At 47.3% G+C, this 21161-nt stretch overlaps 1 protein-coding gene and 1 long non-coding RNA gene across 6 annotated transcripts in view; one reads left to right on the forward strand and one right to left on the reverse strand.

Annotated features, from left to right (window-relative positions):
- Positions 1 to 21161, forward strand: part of ARHGAP20 (Rho GTPase activating protein 20) — a 127749-nt gene that overhangs the window by 39984 nt on the left and 66604 nt on the right. For all 4 annotated transcript variants that reach the window (XM_029048040.2, XM_029048034.2, XM_039914897.1 and 1 more), the window contains exon 3: positions 14997 to 15161. In XM_029048040.2, the coding sequence (XP_028903873.2) occupies positions 14997 to 15161 (165 nt within the window). The remainder of the gene's footprint in view (positions 1 to 14996; positions 15162 to 21161) is intronic.
- On the reverse strand, positions 12834 to 16027 carry LOC103169991. Of its 2 annotated transcripts, none has more exons than XR_485902.3 (4): positions 15764 to 16027; positions 14808 to 14928; positions 14602 to 14694; positions 12834 to 13108 (listed from the first exon to the last, which is right to left on the reverse strand). It is a non-coding gene; the product is annotated as an uncharacterized LOC103169991 (long non-coding RNA). The 2 variants fall into 2 exon arrangements; XR_003753896.2 differs by lacking the exon at positions 15764 to 16027 and adding an exon at positions 15170 to 15528.

Genomic DNA, 21161 nt, shown 5'->3' on the forward strand with positions numbered 1-21161 from the left:
CACTTCACTTCTCTGTTTCAGTTGCCTCGTCTGTAAAATGGGGACTAAGACTCCGAGCCCCAAGTGGGTCACGGACTCTGTCCGACCTGATCAGCTTGTCCTCAGTAGAGTTAGCATTTAATAAATAGAGGGAAAGAGAGAGGGACTGGCGGAGAGAAGAAGGCAGCACTCCAAATGAACAAAAATGAAGATGTTCAGCTGGAATCAGAACAGGAAGAGCTTTCTTTCGAAATCCCATCGCAACTGGTAGCAAAATAAGGAGAATTCCCACTCCCCGGCCCGTTGGATGAATAGTTTAAGATGTAGAATTTGGTTTAAACATTTTGCGTTGAACCGGCAGGGTAAACAACTGGTAACTGTGCATTCAAGCCTTCGAAGGCTGGAAATAAATCAAGCCACATGTGTGCTTTTTCAGCTCCTTAACACAGATGCAGTGCATGCTTTCTGCCTTCAGCTGAGGAATGATGTCATCTAGCTGGGTGAAAAAAAAAAAAATGACTTAAAATGGAGTTTGTTTTCCGTTAAGCTGTCAGGTTTTATTTCATTTAGCTCTTAATATGTGGGCTTCACATTTTAACGTGCATCAGCAGTTATTTATAAGTGTTCCCTCGTAACTGAGTTTTTTCTAAGTCCTTGGAGAAGAGTAGAAAAGTAGGACATTTGTTATTTAAACTAATTTACGATCTTCATAATGACTCTCCTGCTAATGGGACTTTCGGGGAAAAGTTTTAAAAGGATGAAAGCACTTTAAGGTAGATAATGGGCCTCTAGATAATTCCCCTAACCTCGTATCATTTGGAGTCTAATTGAGGGCTTGAGCGGCTTTCATTTCGCTTTCTTATGAACTAATTAAATATGCTGAGCAAAACCCAGAGCCGAACAATTTGCCTTCCAGATTTCGAAATTGAGAAGTATGTTGGGATAGCACCACGCTGTTTTGTTTAGGCGACCTGCTCGTATCCCTCTGGACCGTAAACTCCGGTTAGCCGCCAGCTCTGCTTTCGTGTACCCGGCCCAGTGCTTAGCTCGCTACGGTGCTCCCGATAAGTGCTCAATATATACCGTCGATTGAGTTTGAAACCCTTGCGAGGACTTGGTCTCAATTAGAAAGGAACTGGAGAGAGGAGCTTCTAGCTTTCCCTCACTTTCTGGGAATGCTTTGATCCCTTGGAAAAACTTTGCCAGGATGAACCAAGTGGTGTGAATTTAAATATTCATCTTTTTGGAATTTCCCCTCCTTTCATTTAGAAAGAATGATGTAAACGGACCCTAGGAATAGAGTCGCATGGCAGAGTGGATTTTCGAAAACGGAAAAAGAATCCGAGGCTCTTGGGTGGACGTTGGGAATCGTCGAGAGGAGCCCAAAAGGACAGGATAAAAACCTGGATTCCCTGCTGATATCGGGGATGTTTTTCATGGCGACCGCCTCCGGGCAGTTAGGAGCCCACCTGTTAGGTGGCGAGAAACGGCTTGCGATGAAGAGAAGCTAAATGGGATGAAAAATCACATTAAGGGAAAATTGCCCGGGTCAGCAGTTCCTGACCAGTTTCGTTTTAGGAAATTTATTAAAGCCGTTTTCCCCGATGATTTTAGATCTCAGACGGTCATGCGGACACTTGGGGTCCCTGAAGCCCAGAATTCCTTTAATTTTGGAAAAAGGTGCAAGATCCACATAATGCTATACCATATTTCGATCGGGTTCTTAAAACAAATTTTCCGATGGTGTCGGTCGTGTTTGAAAATGATGCGTCACCAATTCCTCATTTGATCAACGCATCAAAAAACACTCTGCCAGGTAAATTTCAAAAATCCTCCTGGGCAGGGCTGTCTTAGGAAAGTCTGCTGCTCTCAGGGAAGAAAATATTGGCTTCTCCCTAGCAGGAATTTTCCTCCACAAACCCTGTGTGCATTAAGCTGGACCGTTGTTGTTTTTTTTTAAAAAAAAAACAACAACAAAATGGCACTTGTTAAGTGCTTACTGCCTGCCAGGCACTGTTCTAAGCGCTGGGGTAGATAACAAGGTAATCAGGTTGTCCCACGTGAGGCTCACAGTCGTAATCCCCATTTTCCAGATGAGGTAACTGAGGCACAGAGGAAGTGAAATGACCCGCCCAAGGTCACACAGCAGACACGTGGCGGAGCTGGGATTAGTACCCGGCACCCGGGCCCGGCCTCTGTCGGACTTACAGTAGAACATACTGATGTCCGATGGACTGTTCGCGTGGACCTGCCCAGATGTACGACAAAAACATAATAACAGTAAGCACAGCGGTTAAATAATAAGAATTACGGTATTTGTCCAGTGCTTACTATGTGCCGGGCACCGTACTACGTGCTGGGGTAGATATGAGCAAATGGGGCCGGCCCAGTCTCCGTCCCAGCTGGGGCTCACGATCTCAATCCCCATTTTCCAGATGAGGTCACTGTGCCCCAGAGAAGTGAAATGACTTGTCCAAGGTCACACAGCAGACAAGCGGCAGAGCTGGGATCAGAACCCCTACCCTTCCGACCGCCCCCCCCCGGCCCCGTCCTCTATCCACTGCGGCCTGCTGCTTCCCAGAGTACTTGGTAAATGTAGTCAGCTTAGGCTTTTAAACGAAGAGTTGACAGATCGCAAAATTGACGGTGCCTCAAAAGTTCGGGGTAGAAAATTCTTTCAGGGTTTTGAGGTCATCTCGCTCCACCTCTTCTGACTCACACCCCCAGGCAGCTGCTTCCCCTGCTGACCGTCCCGAAGCCGACCGCGCTCCCAGGCTTGGGGTTTATTTGTTGTCGACAGGACTTTAAATTCCTTGAGGGTGGGAGGGCGGGGGGCCGTGTCTTCTACTTTTAGCCTGTGTATCAAGAGTCCGGTGCGCACCTGTGAATGCGGGTGATGTCTGTAGGAGATTCCTCTTATAAAATTTGAGGCATTTTTTCATTTCCAAGTTGGAATAGTGTTGAATTTTGGTGGGGTTCATTTGTATGGATTTTAAAAGTGAATTGGAAGATCTGATTCTCTGGTTCGATTCTTTTTTATAGGAATAAAACATTCTACATCTGTGTAAAATAGTCTTAGATATAATAGCAATCAGTGATATTTATTGAGTGCTTACTGGGCGTACAGGACTGTACTAAACGCTTTGGGGAGTTAAATACGCTAGAGTTGGGTGGACATGATACTGACCACGAGGATCTTAGAATCGAGAGTTTATAGGCTTGAGAGACTGCGTTGGCGTAATGGAAAGAGAACCTGGATTCTAATCCTCACTCCCGCTTGTCTGCTGTGTGACCTCTGGGCAAGTCGCTTCACTTTTCTGTGCCTCAGTTTCCTCATCTGTAAAATGGGGATTAAGACTGTGTCCATCCTGATGATGTTGTATCTACCTCAGTACTTAGTTCAGTGCCTGGTAACGATAAGAATAATTATTATGATACCTGTTAGGCCCTTACCACATGCCAAGCACTGTTCCAAGCGCCGGGGTAGATACAAGTTAATCAGGTTGAGCCACGTGAGGCTCACACCCTTCTCCCCATCTTGTACAGACGAGGTAACTGAGGCCCAGAGGAGTTGAGCGACTTGTCCGAGGTCACACAGCAGACATGTGGCGGAGCCGGGATTAGAGCTCAGGTCCTCTGACTCCCAGGCCCGGGCTCTATCCACTAAGCCACGCTGCTGCTCCCCGGTACGTAGTTAGTGCTTCACAAATAACATAAACAAGAAGGAGCTTACACTTATTATATTCTATTTTATGTGGGTTAACCATATGTTTTAAACATAGAGTACATCTCCAAATTCACTGTGTTAAAACTAAATTTTTTATGGTATTTCAGTGCTAAATCCTCATAGCCTAAAACGTACCTTGCCTTGTCAACTCTACAATACAATTTCTGATTTGTGAACTTCAGTTCTGTTTTCATGAAAAGTTACCCATGTTCTAAGATTTACTGTTGTTGAGTGAAAAAGAGCATGCTTATATTCTCATGGGGCAGAGGCTTTCTTGGCACAGTTGGAAAGAAGCTTCCCTAATTATGAAATAGCGTTTGTGTTAAAGTATAGCAGTCTCGGGTTACAGTCGGAGCGCTTGGCTACAGTATGTGGTGACGGCACTTCGGTTATGGATGAGGAAAAATTTGCTCTAGAATTCCCTTCGGATTTGGATTTTTTTAATGGTATTTTGAAGTTCTGACCGTGGGCCAGGCACCGTACTAACCACCTGGGTGCTAAACCCCGACCCTCTGCGATCTGACTTGGGTCCCCTTCGCTCCTTAAAAACCACCCTCTCAAAGGTGACAAATGATCTCCTTCTTGCCAGATCCGGCGGCCTCTATTCCGTCCTGATCCTCCTCAACCTCTCAGCTGCCTTCGGCCCCGTCAGCCATCCCACCCTCCCGGAAACGTTATCCAACCTTGGTTTCGCTGACACCGACCTCTCCTGCTGCTTTTCCTCCTCCTCCTCCTCTCTCTCTGGCCGTTTATTCTCAGTCTCTTTCGCAGGCTCCCCTTCTGCCTCCCACCCTCTAACTGTGGGTGCCCCTCAAGGTTCAGTTCTGGGTCCCCTTCTCGTCTCCATCTACACCCACTTCCTTGGAGCTCTCGTTTGCTCACCCGACTTCAACTTCCACCTCTCTGCCGATGCTTCCCAAGTCTACGTCTCCCGCCTTGATCTCTCTCCCTCTCTGCAGGCTCGTTATTCCCCCTGCCTTCAAGAGGCACCTCCAATATGACGTTTCAGAAACGGAACTCCTTTCCTTCCCACCCAAGCCCCGTCCTTTCCCTGACTTTCTCATCGCTTTAGACAGCGCCACCATCCTCCGTGACCCACGGGCCAAAAGCTTGGCGTTATCCTTGACTCCGCTCGCTCATTCAACCCGCATAGAGCCAATCCTTCGCTAAATCTTGGCAGTGCGGCCTTCACCACTTGGCTAAAATCTGCCCTCTCCTCTCCATCCAAACCGCTTCACTGCTAATCCAATCACTTATCCTAACCTACCTTGATTTCTGTATCCGTCTTCCTGCTGGCCTCCTGTCTCTCCCCACTTCACCCTGCTGCCCGGATCATTTTTCTATAGAAACGTTCAGTCCGTGTTTCCTCGCTCTTCAAGAATCTCTAGTGGTTGCCCATCCGCCTCTGCGTCGGCCAGAAACTCCTCACCGTCGGCTTTAAAGCACTCCATCACCTTGGCCCCTCTTACCTCTCCTTGATACTCTCCTCTACAACCCAGTCCGCGCACTTCACTCCTCTAATGCTAACCTACTCTCTGTACCTCGGTCTCCTTTATCTCACTGCCTCTTCTTGTCCACATTGTGCCTCAGGCCTGGAGCATCCTTCCTCTTCATATCTGACCGACAGTTACTCTCTACCCCGTCAAAGCCATATTGACGGCACAGATCCTCCAAGAGGCCTTCCCCGACTGAACCCTTTTCCTCCAGTCCCCCTGTGTCACTTGTTCCCTTTATTCATCCCCGCCACCTTGCAGCTTCACAGTTTTTTCCATAAATTCATCCATAATTTTTTCACATCAACGTCCGTCTCACCCTCTAGACTGTAAGCTCGTTGTTGGCGGGGAGTGTGTCTCTTATACTCTCCCCAGCTCTAAGCACTCAATACATTTTGACTGATTGGGGTAGGTGCAAGATAATCAGGTTGGACACAAGCCATGTCCCGCATGAATCCTCATTTTACAGATGAGGTAACTGAGATGCAGGGGAGTAAAGTGACTTGTCCAAGGTCACAGCAGACAAGTGGAAGAGCAGGATTAGACCCCGGGTCCCTCTGACTCCCGGGCCTGTGTTCAATCCTCTAGGCCACCCTGCTCCTCGCGGTGGCCTTCTTACAATGGCCTTCTTCATCTGAGAGGATATCAAAGATAAAATTTCCTCAAGTGTGTGATTATTTTTCCTTTCCCTGTGCAAAATTACCAACACCCCTGCTATCCCCTGACCACACCACTTGATGCTCTCTTCCCCCCCGCCCCCCCCCCCCCCCCCCCCCCCCGAGCCTGACAGGGATTTTGTTTTAGAAAATTGGGAAGTTTAGACTATTCCAGAACACTGGGCTGATTTTAGCAGCAGCCCGCTGGGGCCCTTCTACTCATGCCTGGTAACACTGGACCCATTGAATTTTGAATTTTAGCATCCAATCGCTTTGGTAGTTACGTTGTTTTCATCTTGTGACTGTCACAAAACCTCCTCTCCTCTCCTTGTTCTATGGCGACGAGCTCCTGGAGGGCCAGGGACGGTGTCTAACTCACCTGGTGCTTAGCACAAAGGAGAGGCTTAATAAAAACAATTATCACTTTCTTGGACCTTTTACGGGATGTATCGGCAGATGATCAAAGTCGCCTGAGATCCCAGTGATCCGCCGTCCGTTTTCTGTTTATTTCCATTTTCCATTTCGTTTTTCTTGAAGGCTGAGAAAGCATGACAAGGCTTACCCAGGATTTTGTTAGTTATCCAGCAGTTCTTTGAATGTAGTATTACCCACTGAAAATCCTCAAAAAAGGGTTTTGCCGCAAGACATTTTTTTCGTGCCCATAAAAAATTTCCACAAAGATGCAGCTTATACCAAATACATCTTTCTCCCAAGCCCAGTCGAGAGTATGTGTACTTTTGCAGAGTCTCCAGTTGAGCTCACCTTCTTTCCAGAATCAACTCTGAATTCCTTAGAGGAAGCCCATCGTCCCGATGCTGTTTTATTGGGTAACCAGCAGTGGGTAGGAAGAAGAACGCCAGCAATCTGTCATAAAACACTCTATCTCCTAAGGCATGGGAAGAGGGAAAAAAGGCTAGGAAATTCACAGGGCTAAACATTTTTTAAGAAATTTTAAATTTGTGGTTAATCTCCTCCAGGTGGTGGGAGGTGAGTCTCTTATGTGTAGGTGTGAAGCAGTGGATGTGCAGATGTGATATGTTACCATCTGGTCTTCAAAAGCAAGATATTTAGATAATTAGATAATCGGCAAGATATTTAGATATTTTCGAAAGCAAGATAATTATTTAGACCACTGGGTCTGTCCCTGGGATCTGAGTGAGTGAAGACATTTTCCAGAACGCGATATTTGAGCAATAACGTTCCCCACTCGTGAAGACGCAGAGAGTAGGGTGAGATGGCGATACCGGATTAAGCCTGTCTCTAAACACCATCTACAAATGAGGAGCAACGTGGTCTAGGGGAAAGAGCTCGGGACTAGAAGTCAGGAGACCTGGGTTCTAATCCAGCTCTGCCATTTACCAGCTGGGTGACCTTGGGCAAGTCACTAAAATTCTGTGCCTCAGTTTGCCCATCTGTAAAATCAACCAATCAACTGGTGTTTATTAAGCCCTTCCTGGGCAACTGTGTGCAGAGCACTGTACTAAGAGATTTTTTTCTTTTCTTTCTTTTTTTTTAAATGGCGTTTGTTAAGTGCTTCCTATTGCCAGGCGCTGTACGAAATGCAGGAGTAGATTCAAGGGAATGGGGCTGGACATGGTCCCTGTCTCCCAGAGGACTCGCGGTCTTAATCCCCATTTTACAGAAGAGGTAACTTGAGGCACAGAGAAGTTCAGTGGTTTGCCCAAGGTCACACAGCAGACATGAAGCTGAGGTGGGATTAGAACCCAGGTCCTCTGACTCCCAGGCCCTTACCTCTTCCACTAGGCCAGGCTGCAGAACTGGTAAACACGTTCCCTGTCCACAACAATTTTATAGGCTAAAATGGGGATTAAATACCTATATTCTCTCCCCCTTAATCTATAGGGTCTGTCTAGGGCAGGGATTGTGTTCAACCTGATTATCCTGTGTCTACGCCACAGGTCGGCACATACTAAGTACTTAACAAATACATTATCATTATCATTATTATTATTGTTATTTGGGCACGTATACAGACTAACAAACCCAGGATCAATCCACAAACAAAAATTATTCCAATATCTGAGGTAACAAAATAGGTTTTGCCGATTAAAATCTGCCTCCTTGGAATATTTGCGTAATTGAAACCAGTGTGTATTGTGGGGGGCTTAATTATCTGGATAATTTGTGTGAGCTGGCAAATATAAGCTCAGTGTCATTTCCATCATTTTTTCCCTGAAAGAACATCGCCTAAATAGAATTTATCAATCATTCACCATCTTTTAAGGATTGGGAACCTGAATCTATCTTCCTCTGACTCTTTCCATTAGTTTCTCCTTTGGCTTGCGTCTAGCTGAGGCTGAGTGTTCCACAATCTCCCGATGGGCAAAAATGCCACTGAATCTTCTGGGAATTTAGGTAGTTTGTATGCAAGATAATTTTATATTGGTGTTTTAAGCATAACTTGGGTGCGGATCCTACTGGGAGAAGCAGCATTCGTTCAATCGTATTTATTGAGCGCTTAGGGTGCAGAGCACTGTTCTAAAGTACGATAGAGTAATAGAGAGAGACTATCCTTGCCCACAACGAGTTCACGGCCTAGAGGATATCCACAGTCTAGTGGATAAAGCATGGGGCTGGGAGTCAGAGTGACCTGGGTTCGAGTCCTGGATGTGCCACTTGTCTGCTGTGTGACCTTGGGCCAGTTACTTGACTCCTCTGTGCCTCAGTTACCTCATCTGGAAAACGGGGATTAAGACTGTTAAGAAGCCCGATGTGGGACACAGATGGTGTCCAACCTGGTTTATTGTTATATTGTATTCATTCAGTAGTATTTATTGAGCTCTTACTCACCCGGGCACTTAGTACAGTGCTCTGCCCACAGTAAGAACTCACTAAATACAATTGATTGAACGAATGAATCTAGAACCGTGCCTGGCACGTAGTCAGCTCTTAACAAATACCACAAAAAATAATATTTACTCACATAATTACCTCACCATATAATGTTCCCATCCAGATTTTTGAGGAGGAAATAAAAAAAAAATCTTTATAAACCATGATAGTGGTGTGTGGCCGGGGAAGAAGAGGGGATGGATCGGGACATGTGGAAGTAGCAGATAACAGGCTCACATGGGGGCATTTTTTTCCCCCGAGACATTTGAATTCTGGGGTAAGAAGAAAAGGGATGGGAGGAGGAGGGTAACGTACGAAATGCCTACTGTGAAAGCAGTACAGTGCAGTAGAAGTAAGAGATGTATTCTCTAGTGCCCTCTTTCCTTCTTCCTTCTCATCTCCTCCTTTTTTTCTCCGGCTCCCTTTATTGATAGACTTAACTCCCTGTCCAATAGCCCCTCCCCTGTTTGGGAGTTGCAAAAATTATGCAAAAAAATTGATTATATAAGGAAATACGGTAACTTTGACGTACTGCAAATCCTTCGGATGTCCCGGTACAGATTCCGTACATGGAATCCGTTGTTAAGGCTTTCCAGTGGCGCATCTTGATAATTAACCATCCACGGACCTAAAGAAGGCTTGAAGATGGGCACATTTGTTTTGTACTTGAAAGTTCCTCTAGACTGGAAGATTCTTCTCTTGACTAGAAGCTTTCTGTGGGGTGAGATTGTGTCTACCACCTCTATTTTGCTTAGTACAGTACTCTGCACACAGTAATTGTTCAATATATAGCAGTAAGTGATTGAAAAAAAACTTTCCATAGTAAAGACATAGAAGTTTTCTGCTGGGCCAGTTTTTCGGATGGCAATTCATCCGCCCTTTTGGCTCGTTAAACTCCTTGTAGTAAAAATTGATTCCCAAGGAAGGACTCCGGTCTATCGCTATCCAACTTAGAGGCAGGTGGAATTGATTATCACCAAAACCCAGCTCCGGAGGAGTTTGCTCTTTTAATTCTGGCAGGTTAGTCATGGAAAGCCAGGTATGGTTTACCTACTTAGCATCTTAAGCTGAGAAAAACGCAACTTCATTCAAGGGCTTAATGTGAAGCTGTAGCAAAATGCAGTTTCCCAGTCAGATGCACCTTAAACCTTCTCCATTCATGGTTTCGCTTCATGAAGTGCTTTTTATTACAAACACATTTTTCAACAAGGTCGACCAGGTTGTTACCAAACGTCGCCCAGTGAAGGAAACTAGATTATACGTGTGCCGCCTGCTCGTAAAATGGTTCACTGAAAGGGCTGATAGGCATTCAGGTCATCAGAAGCCTCTTAAATTGCAAGAAGTAAAATGCTCCATTAAACTAAATTCACTCGTCCTTCACCCAGAGATAGACATCTCCTGCTATGGTATGAGAATTTAGGGGACGTGGGAGGTTTGTGGCAAGCGGTCGGTAACAACTAATCATTTTCATCCAACCCCTTTACCAAAAACAGACCAAAACCCCCTAAAATCATAAAATTTCTCAAATAATTGGTCCCGGTGTTTAAAGCAATTACCCGACAGTTAGCATTCTCATCTGGGGATATAAATAGAGGCCCAGATTTCCAAATATAATCCCTTTAGAAGGCTCTAGGATTAGATTGTTGAATTAAGCTGGTATGCGCTTCAAATTGTTGCCTATTAAAAGAGATCGTACCATCTGCACCCTACAGGGTTGTTCTGAGTCCCAAATAACTGCCGCTTTTCAGTTGCTCTGAAATGTTTAAAGTGAAGAATGCTACGTAAAATTAAAGACCGCTTTTTTCCAAGTTTCGACATTGTAGCTAAGCAGTGATTTGAGAGTTTGCTGTATTGTCCCGGTTCTTCTATGCGGAGAAGGGCGAAGCGTCACTGAGGTAGTTGTCACATTGAAATAAGTTCCCGTAGAATATTAATAATTAATGATTACGATATCTAAGCGCTTACTACATTCTAAACATTGTACTAAGCACTGAGGTGGATACAAGATAGGTTGGACAGACCCTGCCCCACACGGGACTCACGGTCCACTGACTCCCCATTTTAAGGAGAGGAAACTGAGGCACGGGGAAGTGAAGTGATTTGCCCAAGGTCACCCAGCGGGCAAGTGTGGAGCTGGGATTAGAACCCAACTCCTCTGAGACCCGGGCTCATGCTCTTTCCCACTAGGCTACACCTCTCCCGGAGTCTCCCAAATATATATATGGCACTTTCTTTGTGTAAGAGCACTGACCGTATCTCTTCGGCAGCCTTACTAATGTGATTGGTGGCCAAATACTCTGTCACATCAGTGAAAGTTTTCCATTCGCTTGGGGATCCAGGGAGTGAATTGACTAGAGAGCCAAGCTCTAAGCTGTTTCTGCAGAGACATCAGGTGGAGTCAAATAGCCCGTTTTCACGACCCCCAGGAAGTCCTCAGACTTAATGACTTGAGATGTGCCTCCTAGGAACCCGTGAAGTCAAAACAGACGTAGGCGATAACACTGGGAAGGTTGTGGCTGCCTCCATGACCGCGGTCGCGGCTGGGACCGTGGACTCCGCTGCCCGAAGTCCTAAACTCTAGTGACGGGGCCCTGTTGATCCCGTGGATATAATTGCCTGTGTCTTTTATGTCGTTTTTGTCGTACAGTCTTTCCTTATGTGTTCCCCTCTCCGTCGTGCTTAGATTGGAAACCCTATGAAGGCAAGGAAGGTCCAAATCTCACTTTTTTTTCCCCCAGCGTATAGTACAGTACACAATAAATGACATCGGTGCCACTCTTACTATTATACAAGTTGAAACCAGTTTTCCTCTAGGAATAATGCTATAAGTGGGGTTCCTGAACCAAGGTCCTCTACCTTGTTTTTGCCCAAATTACCCGGAATTGTGACCTCAGTCGACTGTAGCTTGTAATTAATTGAGTCAGAAAGATTCCACAGTAGAATAGCCCAATTTTTTCTTCTTTCAAGGCCAGAGGGATGTCTGGACTCACCCTGGTGACTGCCTGAAAATCAGGTATCTCCCAATGTCCTACCCCTCTGTCTTTCTCTCCACCCCTTCCTCACTCCTTTTAAATCAATCTATCAATCAATCAATCAATCAGTCACGTTTATTAAGGGCTGATTGTGTACAGAGCACTGTCATCAATCAATCAACTGTATTGGGCGATTACTGCGTGCAGAGCACTGTACTAAGCGATTGGGAGAGTACAGTATAAAAGAGTTGGTAGACTTTTACAATCTGGAGGACTATTAAAGTTTCCCTCCCATTGCCCTCCGCCTCCATCATGGATTTTAAAATCGTTTCCCCGTTTCCCCGTGGCTACTGTGTGCCCTCGTAGCACGTGCCGTAAAGGAGGCCGAAATTGCTGTCAAAATTGAAACCGATGCATTGTAAAGCTGAAACGGTGTAATTTTTGAAACGTAAAGACCATTCGTCTTATATTTTAGTTCCAATTTTTATTTATTCCTATCGTCAGAACATCTGTGCGGTTACCACTCATAAAGGGGTTGGAATAGCGGTGCTAATCTTCCTTCGTTTTCTTTTGACATTTATTGGGGACCAGAATTACCTTCTTAACTGCACCCAGAACTGGCAGCGAGTCTGAATGAAATAGGATCTAATGGTGCTATAATAATAGCTATAGGAGGATTCAATAAAATTCACCTACTGTGACAAAGCTTTTAGCAGAGGCATCCGGAGAATGACAGTCAAAAAGACATTAAAGACTTTGATTAACCTTTTTTTTTTTTTGCCGAAACACTTTCCATAAACTGGTCTGAAAAAGAAAATGTTTTTTGATTGAGGCCTGGCTAGTCTTTAAAGCATTCCTTGTGCCCGTATTTTGCAGATGGGCTTTGAGCGTTTTTAATTAGAATTTATGATTCTTTAATAGGGCTATATGAAGAGACTAAGCAAAAGGTTTTTTTTCCCCCTCTGACTTCTCCATTCCGCTAAACCAAAATAAATACATCTACATTGCATTAAACAGCTCTCGTGTCAGAACTCAGATATTTGAGAACTCTTTTTTTGCGAGGAAAAGTTGCAAGAAAGCCTGAACCCCAACAAAAACGGGGGTGTTTTTATGTGTTTGCGTTCCCTTAAATGAAGACTTCTTTAAAAGTGTATGAGGACTAAAATGTTTGTTTTTACTTTGCCGTATGGATGCGTTTTCTCATTTTCAACTGATACTCAGCTCCGAGTCCCCAGGATTCTTACCGCACTTGGGATTTAAGCAGTTTCAGAGTCTCGGCCACGCAGCGGTAATTGGAAAGAAAATGAGGTTTTAGTGGAATCCTTTAGGAAGAGGAATTACGGGGGGGTGATTTCAACAAGATGTAGTCGATGCCGACGTGCCTCCGTGATGACTTCTTCAGTGAGTTAGTGGCTCCTTGATCGCGCCCTCAAAAACAAACAAAAAAACAGTTTCTAAATGCTCTTAAGGCCGTGCCCTTTCTAGAGAAAGGTCAGATGTTCACCCGACTTCCACCATCCCAGGAGTTCTCTTCAACGCAGTGTGATGAGATTTTTTTGTTCTCAGATTTTAATTCAATTTCTCTGTTCCGTTCCCTTCCTTAATGGCTACTCTCTTCCGCGGCCTATAAAAACCAAGCTGTCATGGCGCTGTCAGAGCTTAGCCCAGCCCGAATACAGGGGAGCAGCGGGCTGATCGGGATGGTATGTGGCGGAGCTGTTGCCCCTCTGCCGATGTGGCAGTTGAGAGGCTGCTGGGAAGGAAGGACAGGTACGGGCCGATCTCCCTCAACTGGTGGGTTATCGACCCTCTCAACCTCTCCGGCAGCTTCTCCTCCGTTTCTTTCACTGGCCCCTCTCCCACTTCTTACCCCCTCTCTGGATGTCCCTCAAGGTTCTTCTCTAGCTCCCCCTCACTCTCCGCTTCACACTTTATTCCCCTGGGGGCCTAACTCATCTCTGTCCTTCAGCTCCCCCCCCCCCCCGTCTCTGAGGACGGCTACCTACCGAATCACCTTTGCTTGCCCCGGCCCCTCACCTGCCTTTACAGTCTTGCATTTCCTCTCGTCCCTAGGACCCGTCCACGTGGATAGCATGCCAACGTTTAAAGCTCAGTAATCCTAGAGCCGAGCTCCCCTCATCTGACCTCCCACCTATCTTTCCCATCACAGCTGACAACAGCACCCTCCTCCCGGTCTCCGAAGGGTACCACCTTGGAATTACCTCAGACTCACATCCGGTCGGTCGCTGAGTCATCTCGTTTTTTCCTCCATAGCGTTTCCTGGACCGACCCCTTCCTTTCCACCCAAAACACCACTCCCCTGATCCAGGCCCTCGTCGCATCCCAACCAAACTGTTTTATCAGCCTCCTGACTCTCCTCTCTGCCCCCTCCACATCTCTCCCCTCTCCAGTCCGTGCGTCACTGCTGCCCGGATCACTTTCCTAAAAATGTCATTCTGTGCTTCTTTTTCCCCGCTCTTCAAAAGCCTCCCGTGGTTGCCCATTGCTCTCCGCATCAAGCAGAGATTCTTGACCATTGACTCCGAGGCCCAGCGTCGGCCCTCTCCCCTCTACTTTTCCACTTTCTTCTCCCGGTACACCCCAGCTTGCATTGTTCGGTCCTTTTGAACTAGCCCACTCGGTACCTCATTCTCATCTCTCTCACCTCTCATCTATTTTTAATTCCTCTCGCTTGGAACTACTTTCCTCTTCAAAACTGCCAGACTTCAGCTCTCCCATCTTTAAAACCCTTCCGAAATTCCTCCCCCTCCAGGAACGTTTCCCCGGTTACTTTTTCGTCCCCCGACGGGTCACGTCTTCCGACTGCCACTTCAGCATTTACGTGGCACCTCAGCAGCCATTACGCTCCGTAGCAGTTCAGTATATTCTGACGTAGATTCCTTCCTTATCTTCACACTCACCTTTCCATTCTCTTCTTAGCTGAAATATATTTCGCATCTGTCTTCCAGGCTTGATTGTCATCTCCTTTAGGGCAGGGGTCCTACCTTCTAATCCTGTTGACGTAAGCGTTCGGAAATACGATTGTTTGGTGGACGAGAGTAGGATAAGTTGCTTGTAAGGTAAATTAATCACCTGGCTGATAAAAAGGTAGCGAATCCGAACCTACCCAATCACGCCTGATCTCAACACCGAAGCAGTCCCTTCATCTCTTGGAAAAGAGGCGACTTGGGAATCGTGGAGGCTGATTGTCCGCCAGGAGGTTACGTTCTCAGTGAGGGTTTGTAGATCTGTGTTGGGGAAAAGATTTTTTTCTCTCTTATCACTAATGTTTTCAATTTGTCTCCCTCCTTCGCAGCGAGAATTCGCCCACGAGTGTGGAGACTAGCACGTTCGTGACGTCGTTAATGTGCTCCACTAGAAATCTGCTGCTCGAGGGCCGGGTCCAGCTTAAGAGAGGTCTCCAACATCAGGATCGCCATATTTTCTTATTCAACGACATTCTAGTTGTGGCCAAAGTCAAGTAAGTACCTCAGTGCCCTGAGCAAAGCACACTTGTGGCTCTTCGTAAGAGCTTCCGCCGCGCGTCTTCTCGTAGAAACCGTCGCCGCGAACCAAGTCGACTGTCCCGATCAGTGCATAGTGAGCAAATATTCTTCAGAATATGATGATGTCGGCAGCAGGGTTATGTAAAATAGAACCTTCATTTGGCCTACGAGGGTTTCTCTGACCTCTATATTAGAGAACCCCCTTCAGAAACAAGAATGCCGAGGAATAAGAGAGCATCCATGCACTGTGTTTATTTGTGTTGCTCATCCTCCAGTTTTTTGCAGTGTGCCTTGAAATTAAGTTTATACAGTGGAACTAAAAAGATACAAAACTTCTCTTCTTACGGTTGAAATCTATTTCCCTTCCCCTCTCCCCCTGCAAAAAGTTTCACCCCAGGGCCATTATTTAAGACCTCTGTATTGTGTGTTGGGTAGTAGGACCCGGACTGTAAGCCCATCAGTGGGCAGGGATCGTCTCTATCTGTTGCCGAATTGTACGTTCCGAGCGCTTAGTACAGTGCTCTGCACCTAGTAAGTGCTCAATAAATACTATTGAGTGAATTTTCTGCATACTGACCGATATCTTTCAACGTGCAACTACTGAGATTCTGCGTTCCGCCCGATGCAGCTCCTTTTTCAAAACAAATCAAAGCTGCTCTTGCTTTTCATCTCCGCAGACCGGTCACAAAAGTGACAGAGCCGTTCAGCCTAAGTGGAGATCCGATCCCATAGTTGAATTCTTTTGGCCCAAGTGGACTGTTTCATTTAAAAGTTCAGATTTTTATCTGGCAGGTTAGAATTTGCTAATTCTGCAGGGAGCTGGAAAGGGGCCGACGAGAGATGGATTGTGACGTCATTCGGGGAGGGGAAGAGGTGCCAGTTTGGCAGTTGTGATGTTTGTGCACATATCGGTTGTTAAGTTAACTGCTTAGGCGGTCAGAAAAGCGACTACTCTGATAGCTGTGGTTTTTGTTCATAATGTTGGTATTTGTTAAGCGCTTACTATGTGCAGAGCACTGTTCTAAGCGCTGGGGTGGATGCAGGTTGTCCCACGTGAGGCTCACGGTCTTAATCCCCATTTTTCAGATGAGGGAACCGAGGCACAGAGGAGTGAAGTGACTCGCCCACAGTCACACAGCTGACAAGTGGCAGAGCCGGGATTCGAACCCATGACCTCTGACTCCCAAACCCGGGCCCTTTCCACTGAGCCACGCTGCTTCCCTTAAGCACTTTGTTAAGCATTTACTGTGCCAAACACTTACTCCGGGCTAAACACTGGACCAAGCGCTGGGCACTGTACTAGACATCGGGCCCTGCACTATAGTATGAGAGAGGAAAACTTGGCGGGGGGATATAAAAGAAGATTCCCTTCTCCATCTTTATCAGTTTTCACTTATTATTTTGATCGTCTGTATTTTGGATAAGATTGTGATTTGGAAGCGATATCTTGTGGTGCTATGTAAAATAGAGAGCAGATGTGGTTAAGATGTTTTTAGGAATGTGGATCCTGAAAATGAAAGTTAATCTGTGCAGGCCCCTGGAATCTGTCCAGAATTCCAGAGTTAATGGGAAAATGCCTTGGGAAAAAACATTAAACGCAGCTGGTGGAATAGGGATGGAGGAATAAATTGAAATCTTTCGGAGCGTGACCGACACGGAGAGATAGACGTGGCTAACCCAATACCAACAGTAGGCAGAAATTAACGAAAGCGGTGCTGAAAGAAAGGACTTTTTCGGAAGCTCCTCGAGGGCAAGGATTGTGTCTGCCCACTGGATGTGCTCTCCCAAGCATTTAGCGCCGTGCTCTAAACGCAGCACTCAATGAAGAACATTTATCGATTGATAAGGTGCAGAGCACTGTACTAAACACTTGGGTGAGTGTAATACAACAGAGCTGGGAGACACGCTCGCTCCCCACAGGGAGCTGACGGTCTAGAGGGAGGAGGGAAAATGCCGGGAGAGGGGAGAGAAGAACAACGGGACAGTGGGGAAGGGGGGATATTCTGTATCGTCCGCTCAACGGTATATATCTTCATCACCCTGTTTATTTTGTTTATTTTGTTTAATGAGATGTACATCACCCTGATTCTATTTATTTGCCGCTGTTTTTATGAGACGTTCTTCCCCTCGACTCTATTTATCGCCATCGTTCTCGTCCGCCCGTCTCCCCCCGATAAGACCGTGAGCCCGTCAAAGGGCAGGGACCGTCTCTACCTGTTGCCGACTTGTCCATTCCGAGCGCTCAGTACAGTGCTCTGCACATAGGAAGCGCTCGATAGATACTCTTGAATGAATGAATGAATGAATGAATGGAGGGGGTGGGAGTGGGGGAATTTACCTTTCCACTTCCTTTGCTGCCCCACCAGTCCTCGCCAACTTGTGTTGAGAATCACCGGCCTGGCTGGAAGACGTGTTTCCCACCTCACCGGAAGCACCGATAAAATAAAAAATAAATAAATGTCGGTATTTGTCAAGCGCTTACTGCGTGCCGAGCACTGTTCTAAGCGCCGGGGTCGATACGGGGTATTCGGGTGGTCCCACGTGAGGCGCACGGTCTTCATCCCCATTTTGCGGATGAGGTCACTGAGGCCCAGAGAAGTGAAGTGACTTGCCCGCAGTCCCCCAGGCGACAGGTGGCGGAGCCGGGATTTGAACCCGTGACCTGCGACTCCCAAGCCCGGGCTCGCGCCATTGAGCCGCGCCCCGGGTGCGTTGGCGGCGGCCGTCGGGAGGTTTCTAACCAGGAGATTGTTGAAAGGCAAGTTGGTCTCCCGTTGACGGCACCGGAGTGCTTAACTGGTATTTGCCGGAGGGAAGGGGAAGGAGACGAGGAAGCAGCGTGGTACAGCGGATAGAGCAGGGGCCCGGGAGTCAGAAGGTCATGGGTTCTAATCCCGGCTCCGCCACCTGTCGGTTGCGTGGCCTTGGACAAGTCGCCTGACATCCCTGCGCCTCAGTCACCTCATCCGTAAAACGGAGATTAAGACCGTGAGACCCGTGTGGGGCACGGACTGTATCCCACCTGATTTGCCGGCACTCAGTACAGCGCCTGGCACATCGTAAGCGCTTAACAAATACCGTAATTATTAGTAACGTCATCCCGCCGTACTTTCGCGGATGCCGTTTCGAAATGAATCGGTCATATTTATTGAGCGCTTACTGTGTGCAGAGGACTGTACTAAGCACTCGGGAGAGGAAAGTACAGCAGCAGACACATTCCCTGCCCATAACGACCTTACAGTCTAGAGGATGGACTAAATCAGTCCACCGATCAGTAGTCTTTATTGAACATTCACTGTGTGTGCCGGGTATTTTACCGAGCCCTCGGGACATAGTACGACAGCACTAGAAGGGTGATGATAAGAAATGTGATATCTGTCGAGCGCTCTCTATGTTCCAGGCACTGTACTAAGCGCTGGGGCGGATACAAGCGAATCAGGTTGGGCACAGCCCCTGTCCCACGCGGGGCTCGCGTTCTCAATTCCCCTTTTATAGCTGAGGTAGAACGAAGTGAAGGGAAATGAAGTGACTCGGCCAAGGTCACACAGCATGCAAGCGGTGGAGCCGGGATTAGAACCCATGCCCTTCCAGGTCCGGGCCCGTGCTCCGTCCACTTCAGCGGGCCTTTAAAGAGTTTGCGATCTAAGGCGGGGGCAGAATCGTTTACAGAGAAGAAGAAGAGCCTCTTATACAGCGTCCCTCTGGATAAATCGTTTAACTTTCCTCTGCCTCCGTCACCTCGTCTGACGGGGGGATTAAATTCTCCTCCCTGTCACTTAGACTGTGAGCCCCGTGTGGGACGGGGACTGCGTCCAACCCCATTATCGCGTATCCAGCCCAGTGCTCAGTGGAGTGTCCGGCACAGAGTAAGCGCTTATCAAACCGTTAAAAAAAAAAAAAAAGATCCCGCAGAGGAGAATAAGCGGAAGAGCCCGGGTTTACATCGTAGGCTATCGAAACCAACAGGTTCAAAAACGCTTCTCTGGGTAACTGTGGGTGCTCAAGGGCTGAGACTGTACCCAGAAGGAAATGACACAGGGAGAAGAAAAATTAAATAGGGAAGACCTCCTGGAGGATGTGGAATTTCAGATGGGCTTTGAAGATGGGGACGGGAATGGTCTGATGGAATCGAAGGGGGAGGGGATTTGCAGGGCGTGAGCAAGGGGTTGGAAATGCGAGAGAAAGGAATGAGGTGTGGGAAGGAGGTGAGCTTGGAGAGATGAACCACGTGAATTGGGATGAGAGGACCAGAGGACCCGAGTTCTGATCCCACCTCTGCCCCTTACCTGCTCTTTGACCTTGGGCAAGTCGCTTAACTTCCCTCTGCCTCAGTTTCTTCTGTGTCATTTCATTTTATGGGGATTACTCTTAAAATGGGGGTGCCGTATCAGTTCTCCCTCCTCTTTGGATCGTTGAGCCCCGTGTGAGGCGGGGATGGCGTTCCACCTCATTACCTTCATTCTGCCCAAGTGCTTTGCGCAACGTTTGGCACGTAGAAAGCGCCTAACAGATATCACTAAGATCAGAAAAGAGAGTGGATAAGTAGGAGGGGAAGAGCTGATGCAGTGTTTGAGAATCAATGTTCAGGAATCTCTGATTGTTGAGGAGAGGAAAGGGGTTTTATTCATTCATTCAAGAGTATTTATCGAGCGCTTACTGTGTGCAGAGCACTGCACTAAGCGCTTGGAACGGACAGATGGGTAACGGAGAGAGACGGTCCCTGCCCTTCGACGGGCTCACGGTCTCATCGGGGGAGACGGACAGACGAGAACAACAGCAGTACATTTTATGAGGGGTGGACGTATGGACTGGTTGACGTGGTAGAAAAATCATTCATTCGTTCAATCGTATTTATTGAGCCCTTACCGTGGGCAAAGCACTGCGCTAAGCGCTCGATCCAGGCAGCGGAGTACGGCCTGGAGGAGCAGAGACGGGAGACAGGAAGACCAGTGAGGTGGCTGAGACAGTCCCCTGGGCTTCGAATGGTAGCCTTTCGGAAGTAGAAGGAGGGGGAAGATCCGGGAATTATCGTGGAGGGGAAAACCAGCTGGATGCGGGAAAGCGTTCCCGTCACGAGGTCCGAAAGCGACAGGGAAACCGGGGTCTTGCTATGAAACGGGGATTCCGTCTGGGGCAGATTCAGGTGATTTGATTAACCTTAACTCTCTGTCAGTACTTTTAGATACCAAGGTCAGTGAACAGGAGAGAGATTAACCGGCCATCCCAATTTGAATCGTCTCTGTTGCGGTTGCTTCGGGAAATCGACCTCCTCCTCCGTCCCCGCCGGGCCAAAACTGGTGTGGTTAGCCGATCTAGCCTCGGGTCTCATTTAAGTGACCATCTTCTTCTTCTGAGAGTACCCATGTCACTTGCTCAAGGTCACGCAGCAGACAAGTGGCGGAGCTGGGATTAGCAAACCCGTCGTTGGGCGGGGATGGTCTCTATCTGTTCCCGAACTGTACATTCCAGGCGCTTAGTACGGTGCTCTGCACAGAGTAAGCGCTCAGTAAATACCGTTGAATGAATGAACCCAATTCCTTCTGACACCGAGGCCTGCTGTGCCCCTCCGTGACTATTTAACTGTCGAGTGAAAATGCGAAGAGTAGCTAAATCTTCTTTTTTTGCCGGCCAATTTCTGTTCTAGTTCTACTTGGAATACAGAGAGGAGCAAGGTTAATGAGCGACCGCTGGAGCTCGTTATTCATAAAATTTCTGGTCCACATAACCCTGTCAAGCAGCGCGGCTCAGTGGAAAGAGCACGGACTTGGGAGTCAGAGATCGTGCGTTCGAATCCATGCTCTGCCACTTGTCAGCTGGGTGACCGTGGGCAAGTCACTTCACTTCTCTGTGCCTCAGTTACCTGATCTGTAAAACGGAGATTAAGACTGTGAGCCTCATGTGGGACAACCTGATTACCCTGTATACCCCAGCGCTTAGAACAGTGCTCTGCACATAATAAGCGCTTAACAAATACC

Source organism: Ornithorhynchus anatinus, chromosome 20 (genome assembly GCF_004115215.2).
Source record: "Ornithorhynchus anatinus isolate Pmale09 chromosome 20, mOrnAna1.pri.v4, whole genome shotgun sequence".
Taxonomy (NCBI): Eukaryota; Metazoa; Chordata; class Mammalia; order Monotremata; family Ornithorhynchidae; genus Ornithorhynchus; species Ornithorhynchus anatinus.